The sequence below is a fragment of the Bos javanicus genome, chromosome 21, assembly GCF_032452875.1.
Source record: "Bos javanicus breed banteng chromosome 21, ARS-OSU_banteng_1.0, whole genome shotgun sequence".
In the NCBI taxonomy this organism is placed as follows: domain Eukaryota; kingdom Metazoa; phylum Chordata; class Mammalia; order Artiodactyla; family Bovidae; genus Bos; species Bos javanicus.
The window spans coordinates 58,094,469-58,110,847 of NC_083888.1; the positions used below are offsets into that span (position 1 = coordinate 58,094,469).

The window sequence follows — 16,379 nt, forward strand, 5'->3', positions numbered from 1 at the left end:
GCGAAGGAAGTCCCGCCCCCATTCTAGACGCCGCACTTGATTCGCTGCGGCGCGACTGACGGCCGGACTGCGGAAGCGAGTGAAATCGGCCTCCGCTTGCAGGAGGAGAAGGGGACGACAGAGGATGAGATGGCTGGATGGTATCACTGACTCGATGGACGTGAGTCTGGATGAACTCCGGGAGTTTGGTGATGGACAGGGAGGCCTGGCGTGCTGCAATTCATGGGGTCGCCAAGAGTAGGACACGACTGAGCGACTGAACTGAACTGAAATGTAGGTCCTCCTCCAGGGCTTAGGGAGCAAGCGCAACAGGTGAGGTTTACCCTGCTTCCTCCAGGAGACTTCTGTGCTAGCTCATGCACGGGAATGCAAGTTTTCTTGTCTTTTTGCTTTAGTTTCAGCGCACTGTGTTACGTATCGGCTGTGTGCCTGGAACCTCGCAAACGTTTTAGCGTTTAACCGACCACTCAACCATTATGGTATTCTTGCCTGGAGAATTCCATGGACAGAGGAGCCTGGCGAGCTGCAGTTCGTACGGTCGCACAGAGTCCCCAACCATCAGTGAGCAATAGGCGGAGGCATGAAAACCTGGGGAAAACAGAACCTCCAGTACAGACTGGTTGAGTTGTAAAATGGTAGTCGCTCAGTCCTGTCCGACTCTGGGCCAGCTACCCAGCTCGGGAGCGTTGCAAGGTTGTCGTGACAGAACCTTGACAAACCTTGCCCAGTTGGTGGCCAAGGGAAAAGGGACCTCACCAGAAAGAGGCTATAAGTAGGGTCCCAGAGGTGGTACTTGGGGGCTGTCTTATGGGGTCCAAAAGATACATAGAGATTCTCAGTGGAGGCCTCCAAAAAACTAACAAAAGCATCTGTATTAGTCAGGGTTCTCCCTGGTGGCTCAGATGGTAAAGAATCTGCCTGCCATGCTGGAGACCTGAATTTGATCCCTGGGTTGGGAAGATTCCCTGAGAAGGAAATGGCAACCTGCTCTAGTATTCTTGCCTGGGAAATCCCATGGACAGAGGAGCCTGGTGGGCTACAGTCCATGGCGTTGCAAAGAGTCAGACATGACCAAGAGACTAACACTTTCAATTTCACTTTCCCCGGAGACCCAGAATCAACAGAATACCATATATAGAGAGAGGTTTGTTTTAAGGAATTGAGTTACAGTGATTGTGGAAACTGAGTGAATCCAAGATCTGCTGAGGTAGTCCAGCAGGCTGAAGACTCAGGGAAAGCATCCTAAGGCAATTAGCTCGCAGAATCCCTGATTGCTGAGGGAAAGTCAATTTTTGTTGTATTAAGGCCTTCAACTGCTTGGCTGGGGCACACCCACACCGTAGAGGGGAATCTACTTTGCTCAAAGTCCACAGATTTAAATGTTAATGTCCTTTAGGACTTCCTGGTGGTCCAGTAGTTAAGAATCTGTCTTCCAATGCAAGGGATACAGGTTGACTCCCTGGATGAGGAACTAACGTCTCCCAGGCCGTGGAGCAACAACCACACAGTGCACTGCAATGGAGACCCAGCACACCGCAAAATTGTAATAATAATAATAATAATAATATTTTTTTAATGTTTGGTGTTGTTCAGTCACTAAGTTGCGTCCAGCTTTTGTGACCCAGTGGACTGCAGCACGCCAGGTTGCCCTGTCCTTCATTATCTCCCAGAGCTTGCTCAAACTCATGTCCATTGAGTCAGTGATGCCATCCAACCAGCTCATCCTGTCGCCCACTTCTCCTCCTGCCCTCAATCTTTCCCGACTTCAAGGTCTTTTCCAATGAGCTCAGATGGCCAAAGTATTGGAGCTTCAGCATCAGTCCTTCCAATGAATATTCAGGATTGATTTCCCTTAGGATTGACTGTTTTGATCTCCCTGGTGTCCAAGGGACTCTCTAGAGTCTTCTCCAGCATCACAGTTTGAAGGCATCAGTTCTTCAGCGCTCAGCCTTCTTTATGGTCCAACTCTCACATCCATCCATGACTACTGGAAAAACCATCACTTTGATTATACAGACCTTTATCGGCAAAGCAAGGTCTCTGGTTTTTAATATGCTGTCTAGATATTAAATATTAATCTCATCTAAAAACACCTTCACAAAAACATGTAGAATAATGTGTGAAAAGTATCTGGGCATGATGACCCAGTCAAACTGATGCATAAAATTAACCATCAAAACATCCTTGGAGAGAAAAGGGCAGCTTTTGTTTGGATGTCCTCCCTGACCGAGACAGCTCTATTGGACAGTCAAGAGACCTCTACATACTGTACCACCTAAAGTAAAATAGCTTTTTGCACCTTTATGTCTCATGGCTCTACTCAGTTGACCCTGACGTTGCCAAAAGCAGCCATTTGGTAAGGAAGTAGAGGAAAGAAAAGCGAGGAGCAGATTCTGTCTCCCTTCCCCTTCTGAAACCTCTCCACATGAGAGCCTGAATCAAATCTAAGCTGGGGAAAGGGGAGAAGTTATGAATGACACATGAGATGGAAATTCTGACATCAGATTAAGTTTTTATGTATGCATTATTTTTTCATAATAAAACTTTTCCTGATTATTATAGATACAATGTTGAAATGGCATTCTTTCTGAGTTGGTTTCAAACTGAGAAGAAAACAATAGCTGTCAAATTTCCTCACTCTGCAAAGTAAGTTGCTTGGAGAGCCTTAGACCTGGCAAGGAAGTTGTCTCAAAACCAGCTTTGTGACCCTTAGCTCAATATGTAGTTCAAAGTATAAAAGCATTGAGATTGAATTAACTTGAAATTTGTAATAATTTCCTTGCCGAATGTTGTTTCAAACATGTAACCACAGTTGAATAAAGTATAATTCAGGCTAAGAATTTGTCTCAACATCTCCTTCTTCAGGATTCCCAGAGCTTTTGCTGTGCTGAATAGCACTTGTAGCTCTGTATTAGAGAGAGAGATGTATTTTTCTTGTCTTATATTTCTTCCTAGATTGCAAACTCCTCACCAAATCCCATCAGATTTATCTTGGCATCCCCCCAAAATGTCTAATCAATGTCTGACTGACTTTGTGAGTCATAGATATTTGTTGAGTGAATGAATGAATGAATGAGTAAGCAGTTGATTCTAGCTGAGAACAGACTCTTCAACTCCACTTTTGTAGTTGAACCTGGTACCAAAAGTTACAGAGTACTGCCCTGGTCAGCCATTTGTTGACAGTTCATAGGAGCTTTAATAGCTAATAGCTGAAAACCGAAAACAACCAAGATAGGTGAATGGATAAACAAACGGCAGTGTACATAATCTTTTTGCAATATATACATGTATTAAATCACATTGCACACTATAACTTACACAATGGTATACATCAATTATGTTTCAATAAAACTGGGGGAAAAACCCTGTGGATCTATATCATGGTATACTTCTCAACAATATAAAGGAACAAACTATTGATACACACAACTTCAATGGATCTAAACTGCATTATGTTGAATGAAAAAAAGCCCGTCACGAAACATATAACATTCTTAAAATGACATAATTATAGACATATAAAACAGATTAGTGGTTTCAAGGGATAAGGAAAGCTGGGCCAGGGAGATAGTTAGAGGTTCAGTGTGAGGCTTCAGTTAGAGAGAGGTTTGGTGGTGATGGAGTAGTTCTGTATCTTGAGGCAATATTGGTTACACATGTAGTAAAATGACATACACACTCTTTCTACCAATGTTAGCTTCCTAGCTTTTAGCTTATACTATCATTACATAATATATAAGCAATGGAGTTAACTGGGTGAAGGATCCCCAGAACCCCTCTGCACGAACTTGGGAACTTCTTTAAATCTATCATTATTTGAATGTTTAACAAGTAAAGAAGAAACTACATCACCCATATATTCTTATCACAAAGGATTTAACCTGCATCTAATTCTGATTACTAAAATAATTAATACTAGTAGTAAAACAATTAATTTGCTATTCGTTCTTAAAGGGAAATAATTTTGGCATTTTGTTTTAGCAGAAGGTGATGTGAAGTAATATGGAATATCATGATGATGTGAAATAATAAGGAAAAAAAATATATATATATTGATCTTTGACCCTAATGCCTAACAACAGAACTCCTAAAACCTTTGTACCAGTGATAGGTGCATCTTACAGAGAGCTCCTATATTCCTTGGAGTCTCCTGAGTGACAGAAACATCCTTTGTTCTAATGGGGTGATTCTAGCTGGGCTCCTGGATGGGAGCTGGTCACCAGAAAGACCAAGCCATGATCAGCCCCAACCCCAATCCTGCAGGGCGAGGAGAGGGATAAAAATGAAGCTAATATTCCATCACACCTACACTATGGGGCCTCCATCAACATCCCTACAATATGGAGTTCTGAGAACTGCCAATTGGGAAACAATAACACATCCACACTCTGGAAGGGTGATGCACCCCAGACTCCGCAGGGACTGCAACTCCTGTGCTCCAGCCTCATCGGAGGTATCTTTCCATCTGGCTGTTGACTTGCATCCTTTAATACTCTTTGTAGTATATCAGTAATAGTAAGGAAAGTGCTTTTCTGAGTTCCGTAAGCCTTTTGGCAAATTATAGAACCCAAGGAAGAGGTTATGTAACCGAATGTATGTCCGTGTGCCCAGCAAACAGTGGGGCCAAACAATATCAAAACGTCAGTTTGGAGCAGAGGACTGTTTCTTGCAGGGCCAGGAAGGAGACAGGTGGCTCATGCCTTAAAAATCCAGAAATCTGGAAGCTTTCAGTAAAGCCCCTTTCTAGGAAAAACGAGGGAGGGGTGTATTTGATTATTGTAACCTTCCTGATGTCAGATCCCTTGTTCTAGAGGTCAGGTCCCAGTCAGGGCACTATGTTCCTGTAAATCTCCACCAAACAAAGATTATTCTCTGTCCTGCCAAGGAAGCAGGAACAGCAAGGTCCCAAGGTACAACTTTTGCCCTCCGAGGCTCAGGCCCTGCCTAAGAGGAGAGAAGGTACATGAAGGTGTAGGTTACCCTGCCCAGGTCAAGTACCCCATCAGGGTCCTCCCACAGTGCCCAGACCTGGTTGAGGAGGCAGATCTCAGCTGGTGGTGCCCTCAGGGCCTGGTCCCCAAACCCTGTCCAGGTATCATCATGAAGGAGCCAGGCATCCAGAACCCAGTCAGTTCTCAAGCTCCTCCGGCACCACAGACGGGACCGGGTCCCAGAACGTGACCCAAGGTGACCACCACAGCCCTTAGGTCAAAGAGACAGGGATGGATGGTGTTTTTAATGTCACCTGTGATCGGACGATACCAGTCTTTTCTGTTTCATAGGCTGTCTTTCTAGCTATCTTCTAGTGACAGGAATTTCAGAGAAACCAATCGGCCTGATTCTCCAGGTTGGGGATGTTCCTTGTGTCCTGAATTCTGCCAGGAAAGTCAACACCACGTGACACCGAGGAGGGGCTCCCGCAGCCTCTCTGCTCTTGGCCCCGTGGACAGCGTCCCGCAGTGGCTCACCAAAACTGGAGCAGATTTGCGGAAATGTTTGGCTTTGTTGTCCCAAAGCTTAAGCAGAGGTGGGGTTTGGGGAAAGACAGGGCCCTGGCTCTGGCCCCTCCTGTCCTCGTCTTGCAGGAGGGACAAGGCCTCCATTCCCAAGACACTCAAGCCCGTCCCAAGCAGAGGCCTCTTCCAACACTGATTCTGCCCCTTCCCCCGTTTTCTGCCCCTTGTTCCCTGACCCAGCTTCACACTGACATTCTCACTTCCCTCTTCTTCTTTGTTCTACCATTCAAAACATATTTATTGAGCTCTAGACCCAGGAGAAGACACACAAATCTATGCTATTCATAAGATTTATTCCACCAGGGATAAGGGACAGAAGGGCTTCCCTGGTGCTTCAGGTGGTAAAGAATCTGTCTGTAATGCAGGAGACCTATGTTCAATCCCTGGGTCGGGAAGATCCACTGGAGGAGGGCACGGCAACCCACTCCAGTAATCTTGCCTGGAGAATCCCCAAGGACTGAGGAGCCTGGCAGGCTACAGTCTTGGGGTCACCAAGAGTCGGACACGACAGAGTGACTAACACTTCAAGGGACAAAAAGAAGTAAATATAGTAATACCACCTATTCTGTGCATGCCAGGGTGTCAGCAAACTAAGGCACATCAAGGGTAATTCACTGCCTTAGTCGCAACTAAGGATTCCTCCCCAGGCACTGGTCAGAGATGGTGCTCTTGACCATCAACCTGCTCTGCTTCCTCCGTTATTACAGATATGAGATTGGGGCTCTGTGCCATTTGTCAGTCAGGAAAAATGTTTTGTAACGTAAACCTGCAAATCATGGAAGGCAGGGAAAATAAAGTTCACAAGAATTGCAGGTGAGTTCTATAAAAAGGAGGACTAAGGATTCCTCACATATCCAAGAAGGGGAATCTGAGAGGGAAAGTCATGCTCCTTCAGAAGCCCCACCCCTCATCCTCCCATTAGCATGCAAAGGTGAGGTCTACGTGGCACCCAGCCTGGGATGAGGGGGACTCATCTCCTCCTTGGACTCTTGGGGTCAGAGGTCATTCAGGGAGGGACTATTTAGCCTGCTGGAGTTCTCAACAGCCTCATTATGTGCAGGGCTTCACACACTACTCTTCGATCCCCAGCAATTACTAAGCAGGGTAAGCAGGGGCCTGGGAAGTGGGGAGGGGAGGGAGCAAAGGGACTCCACTCTCAGCCTCCCTCTCCACTTCCATCAGGACTGCTGTCCCTGTGACCAGAGCTGAGTGTGTGTGTGGGGGGGGGGGCTTGATCCCACCTTTACCATGGGGTGTTGGGAACCTCTGGTCTTGTCTTGACCCAGGTTACTATGAAGCCCTGAAACTTAGACCAGGTGGGCAGTGAGCAGGGGACAGAGATGGGATGTTAGAGGTGGCCAGGATTCTGGAGATCAGGGAGCCAAGCAAAGTCATTATTAACTTCAAAACTGTGGTCTGAGCAGATTAAGCAGGTGGGCTGTAAGTGGCCCATAGGCTGCAGTGGGACAGAGGGCAGGGCTGGAACGGCAGAGAGATACCCCCCTGAAACCTTAGTGCAGCCTAAATCAGGCAGTGAAAGTGAAAGTCGCTCAGTCATGTCCGAGTCTTTGCCACCCCATGGACTATACAGTCCATGAAACTCTCCAGGCCAGAATACTGGAATGGGTAGCTTTTCCCTTCTCCAGGGATCTTCCCAACCCAGGAATTGAACCCATGTCTCCCACATTGTAGGTGGATTCTTTACCCACTGAGCCACAAGGGAAGCCCAAGAATACTGAAGTTGGTAGCCTATCTCTTCTCCAGTGAATCTTCCCAACCCAGGAATCAAACCAGGGTCTCCTGCATGGCAGGCAGATTCTTTACCATCTGAGGTATCAGGAAAGCCCGAAATCAGGCAGAGCAGTTTTATTTATTTATTTTATTTTTCTTTTTTTTCAGAGCAGTTTTAATTTCACACTCTGTTTCTAAAAAGACCGTGGTGTCCTTGGCTCCAGAACCAGTGTTTCCACACCACCTCCAGGATGTCAGCTAAAGCCATAGAGAGTGGGGAAGGCGATGCCTTGGGCCCCTTCCTGCCAGAATTGTTGTCAGAAGGTGAGTGCCCTTGGAAAAGCTCCCAAGGGTGGGTGGCCCAGAGCTTGGGGTTCCTTAACGTGAGCAGCGGGGGTCTGGGTTCTGGCCTGGTGCTGCCACCAGGTGCTCTGGGCCCATCAAGGCTCTTCCCCGTGGGCCTCAGCCTCCTGTCCTGTGCAGTCAGGACCCCCAGCTCTCCACTGGTGCTGGGCCTCCCTGTCTCTGGCTTCTCCCTGGTTCACCTCCAAGCACCCTTGACACCTCTCAGCTCAGCTTCCCCTGAGGTCCCCTCCCTACATCAGAGATCCTGGGGTCTTCAGGAAAGGGTGGAGGGGCCTGTGTGGGGTCTGTTCCCCAGCTGCCCACCACGCTTTGTGCTCCCCCATTCTTCTTTCTTCCAGAGGAAGAAGAACCTTCCCAGTCAAGCAACCAGGCCTCTGATGGCTCTTCTCCTGGGAAGGCACCACATGAGCCACGTCAGGGGTCAGATGGCTCTGGCTCTGACCCCACAGATCCCCCCAAGTCGAAAGGCAGCAATGTCTACCATTATGCAGGTAACGGGTCTCTGAACACCAATCCTCGGATCCTCACCCCACACCCACTGCTCAGCTCTACCTGCTAAGTTGTCAGTGTAAGGACAGTCTTCCTGATGGAATCTCTCTGACACACTGTCAGAAAAAAGCCACACTGTACACAGGAGATGAAATAAATGATGCTCTAGAACCAGAGGGACCGCACTTCAGGGTTTAGCTCTGCCTCTGACTTGCTGAGTGACCCAGAGCCAGTCACTTGGCCTCTCTGGACTTTCATAGGTTTGTTTTTAAGCTCAGGGGTAAGGTGAGGTCACTCTCAGGGGTCTCTCAGTGTTGGGTCATCTCCAATAAGGTGGGGCAGAGGTGCTGCTCAGGTTAGATGCCTGACAGCCGGCAGGCCCGGTCTCAGGCACGGCTCCTTGCTGATCAGAGTTCACTGCCCATGCCTGCCCTGTTGCCCCACAGCACCCAAGGCAGGTAAGTTTCATTTCTCCATTTATGCTCCTCCCTTGATACCCCAGGGCCTGGTCACTAATGTCCTCCCAGAACACACCTTCCAAGAGCAGAGTCACCTCTAATGTGGGGCAGCCTAGTGCCAGGGCACCAAAGGTACATGTATGTTTTTTCTTAAATCAGGTGATAATACACTATAGAATTTAATTTGCCAAGATGAGAGTTTGTCAGCGTAGGTTGAATAGTGTTAACTACATTTGCATTGTTGAGTACTTGATCTCTAGAATTCTTTCCATTTCTCAAAACTGAAACTCTGTACATGTTAAACATTAATTATCTGTCTCCTCCTGCTCCCAGCTCCTGGAAACCACAATTCTTTCTATTTCTAAAATTTGAGTAAGGTAATCTAATTTCCATGTCAGCGGTTTATTTCACTTAGCATAAGGCCCTAGGTTCACCCATACGACATAGCTTCCTCTTTAATGCAGAATGGTATTCCCTTGTGGTCTCTAGCACGTGGTGATGATCCATTTATCCATCAATGGACACTTAGATTGCTTCCACTTCTTGACAACTGTGAAAAATGCAGCTATGAACATGCAGTGCAAATCTCTCTTCAAGACCCTGTTTTCAGTTTCTTAAATCATATCCAGAAATCGGCTTGCTGCTGGATCATATGATTTTCTATTTTAATGTTTTCAGGAACTGCCATAGTGTTCTCCATAGCTCTTGCACCATTTTACATTCCTACCAACAGTGTACAAGACCCTAATGATGACTGAATTTGAGCATCTTTCCTAATGCTTGTTAGCCATTTGTATCTCTTTAGGAAATTGCCTATTTGAATTCTTTGCCAATCTTAAACCGAGTTCTTTGAGTTCTCTCTCATAGGAATTCTATCTACCACACCTTGAATATTAGTCCCTTACTAGATACATGATGGAGAAGGCAATGGCACCCCACTCCAGTACTCTTGCCTGAAAATCCTATGGATGGAGGAGCCTGGTGGGCTCCCATCTCTGGGGTTGCACAGAGTTGGACACGGCTGAAGCGACTTAGCAGCAAATACGTGATTTGCCAAGGTTTTCTCCCATTCTATCAGTTGCCTTTCCACTGTGTGGATTGTGTCTTGATGTAGATCATTATGGGTGCTATAACAAAATGCCATAACTTAGGTGTCTTAAAAAGAACAGAAATTTGTTTTTCACTTTTGTATAGCCTAGGAAGTCACAGATTAGGACACCGGTAGACTGTGTGTTGTGAGAGCTCACTTCCTAGACAGCCATCCCTGTAAGCTTCTATGCTGGGAGGAACAAAGGAACTGGCAGGGGAATGGGGTGGAGGAGTCTCTCTCATAAGGAAACTGATCTCAACCAAGAGGGCTCTGGCTTCAAGACTGAATCACCTCCTAGAAGCTCCCCTCCTAACACCATCACACGGGGTATTAGGTTTCAACCTGTGAAAATACAGGAACACAAACATTCAGATCATAACATGACTTTGCATGCACAAAGATATGCTTCATTCATATTTCTTTTTCTGAAATTCACCTTCAGAGCTTCCTTGTTCCCAAGCCAGTACTTCTTGGCATGTTGGGAGATGGCAGAGAAGGAGGATTTACACTTGACTTTAAAACACTCAAAAAGTAGAAACGATAGAGAATCATACTGCCTTGTGGAAAATTCTGTGGCAGCAGGAGCGCAGTAGACTCACATTGAGTCTTTAGGTGGAGGTGGCTCAGGAATATTGGGAATGTGTGGCAGAGTCTGGAAGATGTTCCTGGATTTGTCAGGCAAGAGATTGAATGCTGAGGGCTGGGCGTGGCTTCTATTCTTTCCCCAGGATAGAAGCAGAAGCCAGATCAACGAGAGCCTCCTCATCCTCACTAAGGAGGTGAACTTTCGCCTGTGGGCACCGGGGCCAAGGAGGGACCCCAACACCTTCACTCTTCTCTGTACCCAGCAGCCAACAGATGTGTCTCATTCTGTGTGTTGCCCCCCATCTCTAATCCTGGACAAGGAGAGGTGATGCCCACGAGGGTGGCAGCGGTGGAGTCAGAGAGATCGGAGCGAGGCAGCCACAAGCCAGGAGTTGTCAGCAAGCACTAGACAGTGATGTTGAAACAGTCAAGGAAAGATCCTCCCCTGGAGCCTTCAGAGAGAGCCTGGTTCTGCCTACACCTCCAACCTCCAGAATCGGGAGAACATGAGAGAATGAACAGAGCTTGTGGTCATTAGTTACTGCAGCCTCAGGAAACTAATGTGGGCAAATCTCATTTTATTGGAGTTTGCAGATACTCTTTTTTTTTTTTTTAACAATTTGAAGGCTTGTAGCAACCAAGAGTTGGCAGAGTTGGTTCATATTTTTAGCAATAAAGTATTTTTAACTTAAGATATACACATTTTTTAATACATAAGGGCATTGCTCACTTAGTAGACTCCAGCATATTATAAACATAACTTTTATATGCAATGGGGAACTAAAAAATCATCTGATAATTGCTTTATTGCAGTAACCTGGAACTGAATCCCTAGCACTCCAAGTTGTGTCTGGACAGAGATCAAAAATCTCATTGTGGTTGAGGAACTGTTGAAAGCTATATTGGAATCAGAATCTGTGAAAGGAGGAGCTGGGAGTTTCTAGAGGGGTGCTGAAATTGATCGCAGGGAGGAGGCAATGTTTGTCAGTGACAAGATCTAGGGCCCCACTGTCCAACAGAGCTTTCTGCAGTGATGACCATGAACTTTGTGTGATCCAAGACAGTAGCTATTAGCCATGTTTGACTAATGAGAACTGGGTCATGTGAACCAGAAACTGAGTTGTAATCTTTATTTTATTGTAATTCACTGTGGCTCAGTTGGTAAGATATCTGCCTACAATGTGGGAAATCTGGGTTCGATCCCTGGGTTGAAAGATCCCCTGGAGAAGGGAAAGGCTACCCACTCCAGTATTTTGGCCTGGAGAATTCCATGGACTGTATAGTCCATGGGATCACAAGGAGTCAGACAGGACTGAACGACTTTCTCTTTCAATTTCAGGATTTAAGTAGCACACATAGCTAGTGCTTCCCATAGCAGGCAGCATAGGTATAGGGTATGACCTTGGGTGTGTATGGCATAGAGTCTAAGATCCTTGGAAGTAGGGAGGTGAGAACTGAAAGACCAGGTTGTTAGAAATTTCATCTGTGCAGAAATGGAAGCCCTCAAGACAAGTCAGGGCTCCTGATGGACAGAGAGGTGTTGGTGAGCCAGGAGCTACAACCTTCCAGAAATGACTGGGGGCCCAAGGCTGATTTTGCACCTTTTCCTCCTTGCCTAGCATCAAGGCTTCTTTTCCTGGGGAGCTGGCTGAGCTCACTCCCACAGTTCCGGAAATCTCCGTAACACCTGGTCTCTACTGCCGAACACCCCAGTCCCTGCTGCGGTCAGGTGTCCCTGCCAGACCCAAGAGCTCTGAGCAATTCAGTGTGGTACAGGCTTGCTGGAATCCAGTGTGGCCAGGGGCTCCAGCCTCAAGGCAGCACACACATTTCCTGATGGGGGAGTCGGGGATGCTTTGTGCAGAAAGTCACAAGTAGGCTGAGCCCTGGAGGACAGGGTGCTTCCACTCAAGCTATATCCTTGGAAGGGCATAGGGTGTCTGAAAGATGAACAAATCAGAACAGTCAAATTTATTCCATTGCAAATAAAATCAGCATGCTTTTCTGACTTCTTTTTTTTTCTTTTTGAGAAAATGATACTGAAGGTATTAAAGTTAAGGAGCAGTATGAAACCGTTTCAAGGCAGGTTGTGCTCCCCTCTGGAGCATCACAGAGCTCTGGACTCTTTTCCATCCTCCTCCGATTCCTGGACTATCAGGCTACTATGTAAAAGCAGAGAGCCACACAGGGGCTGCTCTGTCCTGTGATCCCAACTCCAGGGAACTCTTCCCACTGGGACAGCAGCAGAGACGTAGGGGAAGGCAAATGCTGGCTATTCATGGGAGTTCTTTCTGTCTACAGGCAAGACTGCCGCAGCCGTGATTGGAGGAGGTGAGTCTCTTTGTAAAGCAACTCAAGGCCCCATGTGCCCCTGTCCCTGGGCGCCTGGGAGAGTCTGGCCTTGACTGAGTCCAAGATTGCCTTGAGCTTCAAGACCTGGGTGGTAGGGGTGGGGTGGAAGTGGTCAGAGGTGGAATTCTTGAGGTAACAAGAACCTTGCCAAGAAGGAACCAAAGCAAAGCCATTCACATCACCCACTGCCAATCTCAGCTTCTCCCGAGTGCAAACTGTGGGAACCCAGGCAAGGCGTTAGAGCTATCTGAATCTGTGATATCTCCCCAGAAAGCCGGGGCATGGTTTCTTGCAAAGGCTTGTAGGAAATGTGTGAGCTGAACTGTGTGTATTCCTCAGAACTGCTCTGTAATCCTTGGAGCCCATCCAGTGAGCCCAGTTAGGGTCATCCACTGGTGAGGGTCATTCACTGGTGAGGGTCATTTGTGGTGGCTGGAATCAAAGAAAATCAAACATTTATGTCACACCAGCCAGTCTCAAGTGCTCAGTGCCACATGTGTCCACCATGTGGACGGTGTAGACATAGAAGGTTCCAGGTTGCAGAAGGTTCTATGCCTGCACCATCTGAGATGTAGGGACCCAGGGGAATGCTCACCAGTGGCCTCGGGCCAGAGGTCAGAAGCTTCCACCCAGCACCTTTTCAGAAGAGCAGTTCTGTCCTCCTACTGTGGGCCTGTGCTTGCGTGAAAGACACCAGTTCCCCGTCAAACCCCTGCTTGTTTCAACTTTATTTTATAAAGGGCGAACTAAAGCCCAGGGAGGGCTCCTGAGGTTCCCAGGAACACAGCTAAAATGAGGCACAAACAGGCCTGGGATTAAGGTTTTTGGAGGGGTTCCCCCTACCCACGTGTGTCCATATCTACAGCCTTCCCTTGCCTTGGACGCCGAGGCTCTCAGGAGAGCAAAGTGGACCCTTCACCTCATGTCACAGGAAGGTGTCAGGGAGATCTAGGGAGTCGGTCCCATGGGGCTAACCCCAAATCTCCCCTCTCCCTACAGCCCTAGCCGTGGGGTCTGTTCCCGTGGTGCTGGGTGCCATGGGCTTCACCGGGGCTGGAATCGCCGCCTCCTCCATCGCGGCCAAGATGATGTCAGCGGCCGCCGTGGCTAATGGGGGCGGAGTTGCCGCCGGCAGCCTGGTGGCCACTCTCCAGTCCGTGGGTAGGTGTCCGGGCAGGAGGATGGGGAGGGTGTGACAAACCAGCTCAGGATTCAGGCACGAGGAGGGCCTCTGTGCTTCTTCCAGCTTCGTGGTCATCAGGGTCCCTGGTCCTCTGTGTCACCCTCATTGTCCCCTCTTCTCGTTGGGAATACGGTTGGTGGGATGAGTGGCGTACAGCTCAGGAGGTGGGCATTCCTCCTCAACCCTACATGTAGGTCCCCTCCCTGGGCCCAGCCTGGTGCTGTGGAGGGAGGGGCAGCCTGTCGTTTCTCAGAGGATCTGTCCTGTCGCTGATAGACTGACCATCAGAGTTCATGTTTCCTCTTTGGGCAGCCATGTGCAGCATCCCAGACATCCTGGGGTATCAGGAAGTAGAGGAGGGAACAAAGGTGGGATGTCTATTTCTTGGGCCTCCAGATGGTCCTGGGATTTCTGATTCCCACAGCCTTGCCGGGGGCTGCTGGGCCTGCCTGTCCCTTTGTGCTCTAACCTCGTCCTCTTTTCCAGGGGCAGCTGGACTTTCCACATCATCCAACATCCTCCTGGGCTCTGCTGGGGCAAAAATTGGGGCATCGTGTTGGGATGCAATAAAGAAGGCCTTTTCTCCATCAGGATCCAGTACTGAAGAAGAGAGTGATTCCCATGCTGGAGACGACCCTCCAGGGCCTCAGGATGTCAGTCCCCCAAATGACAAGCCCTCTGCCTCCCAAAATGCTTCAAAGAATCATAAGAAGTAAAAGCAAGATGCTGTGACCTTTCATGAGTGTCCCTACTGGGGTCTTATTTATCAGACAGGGTGCAGGGCATCTGTAGAGCCACTGGTGACAGGATATGGGCCAAGAACTCTGTAAGAATGGGCAGTGATATCCATGACAGGAAGCCAGGTCTGTTTCCACTCTATTGTGACCAAAAGTGAAAGTGTTATTCAATCAGTCGTGTCTGACTATTTGCGGTCCCATGGACTGTAGCCGGCAAGGCTCCTCTGTCCATGCAATTGTCCAGGCAAGAATCCTGGAGTAGGTTGCCATTCCTTTCTTCAGCAAATCTTCCCGACCCATGGATAGAAACTGGGTCTTCCACATTGCAGGAAGATTCTTTCTCATCTGAGCCACTAAGTGGGGCAATCTTGTGGGTTTGAGCCCTTAACCCATGGGGTTAACTCTAGTTTTTCTTAGAATCAAGTTAAATTCCAGGACACCCAGCTGCTATCCATAGACAACTGGAGTTTCTTGTAAAGAAATCCACACGTCTGACGTCCAAAGTCGTCTGAGTGGCCATGATACTGAAAAACTCTGTTTTCTCACTCAGATGGTAAAAGTAATTTATGTCTGCGACATCGTAAATTACCTAGAGTTTTGCCCAGACTTCCAAAGTTGCTCCAAGTACCATACATCACAAACACAGGTACAGGGACTTCCCTGGTGGTCCAGTGCTTAAGAATCCACCTTCCAATGCAGGAGACATTGGTCAGAGAATTGGTCGATTCCTGGTCAGGGAACTAAGACCCCACATGCTTGGGGCAACTGAGCCCCCAAGATTCACCTACTGAGCCCATGTGCCCTGGAACCCATGGTCTGAGACAAGAAAACCCACCACAGTGAGCAGCCTGAGCAGCACCACTAGAGAAAGCCTGCACAGCAATGAAACTCAATACAGCCAAAGAGAAATAAACTAAATAATGAAAAAGATATGTACATGCAGTTAAATGTAATTCAAATAGCAAGTTTGACTTTATGTGACATTTTACCAGAAAAACAAACAAGCAAAAGAAAAACATATGTACATGTTAAAACACCAAACAGTATCTTCCCTTACTACTGCGTTGTCAAATTCCTTCTTAATAATACCTAAGGAACAGTTACCCATATTGACAAATATAAATCTATATAACCAAGGACAGATCTAGGATTTAGGGGTTTGAGATTAAAGTAATTGGGAAGAGAAAACTCTAAAAAATATAATAGAGAATTACAATCTAAAATGCCAATAGCACTAAAATGTCATTCAGAAACAAGGGAAGGTGGGAGAGGAAAGACAATTTGGAAGGAGTCTGTAGTCTTAACCTGTTACTCTTAGAATATCATACTTTTGCAAATAGTAATGATAGCAATGCTAGCATACTACAGAATTGTTCTCAGGAATTCTCCTGGGCAGAACCAGTGCAAATGAGGGTCCCTGAACTCAGGCTTCTTTCAGTTCAGTTCACTTCAGTCGCTCAGTCATGTCCAGTGTTTTGCAACCCCATGGACTGCAACACGCCAGGCCTCCCTGTCCATCACCAACTCCTGGAGTTTACTCAAACTCATGTCCATCCAGTTAGTGATGCCACCCAAACAACTCATCCTCTGTCGTCTCCTTCTGCTCCTGCTATCAATCTTTCTCAGCGTTAGGGTGTTTTCCAATGAGTCAGCTCTTCACATCAGGTGGCTAAACTATTGAAGTTTCAGTTTCATCATCAGTCCTTCCAATGAATATTCAGGACTGATTTCTTTTAGGATGGACTGGTTGGGTCTCCTTGCAGCGCAAGGGACTCTCAAGAGTCTCCTCCAACACCACAGTTCAAAAGCATCAATTCTTCGGTGCTCAGCTCTCTTTATAGTCCAGCTCTCACAGGCTTCTTTCACTTAGTG

General features: G+C 47.4%; 1 protein-coding gene across 8 annotated transcripts; it reads left to right on the forward strand.

The window, feature by feature from the left end:
- The first annotated feature begins 18 nt into the window (after positions 1-18).
- LOC133234528 (interferon alpha-inducible protein 27-like protein 2A) lies at positions 19-14,507 on the forward strand. 8 transcript variants are annotated; one of them, XM_061395181.1, is made up of 7 exons: positions 19-160; positions 5,283-5,527; positions 7,416-7,571; positions 7,952-8,104; positions 12,537-12,566; positions 13,587-13,748; positions 14,257-14,507. In XM_061395181.1, the coding sequence occupies exons 3-7, from the start codon at positions 7,499-7,501 to the stop codon at positions 14,484-14,486; spliced, it is 648 nt and encodes a 215-aa protein (XP_061251165.1). In that variant the 5' UTR covers positions 19-160; positions 5,283-5,527; positions 7,416-7,498; the 3' UTR covers positions 14,487-14,507. The 8 variants fall into 8 exon arrangements, with proteins under 8 accessions (XP_061251165.1, XP_061251166.1, XP_061251167.1 ...); XM_061395182.1 differs by having other exon boundaries at positions 5,313-5,527; XM_061395183.1 differs by lacking the exon at positions 5,283-5,527.
- Positions 14,508-16,379: the final 1,872 nt, after the last annotated feature.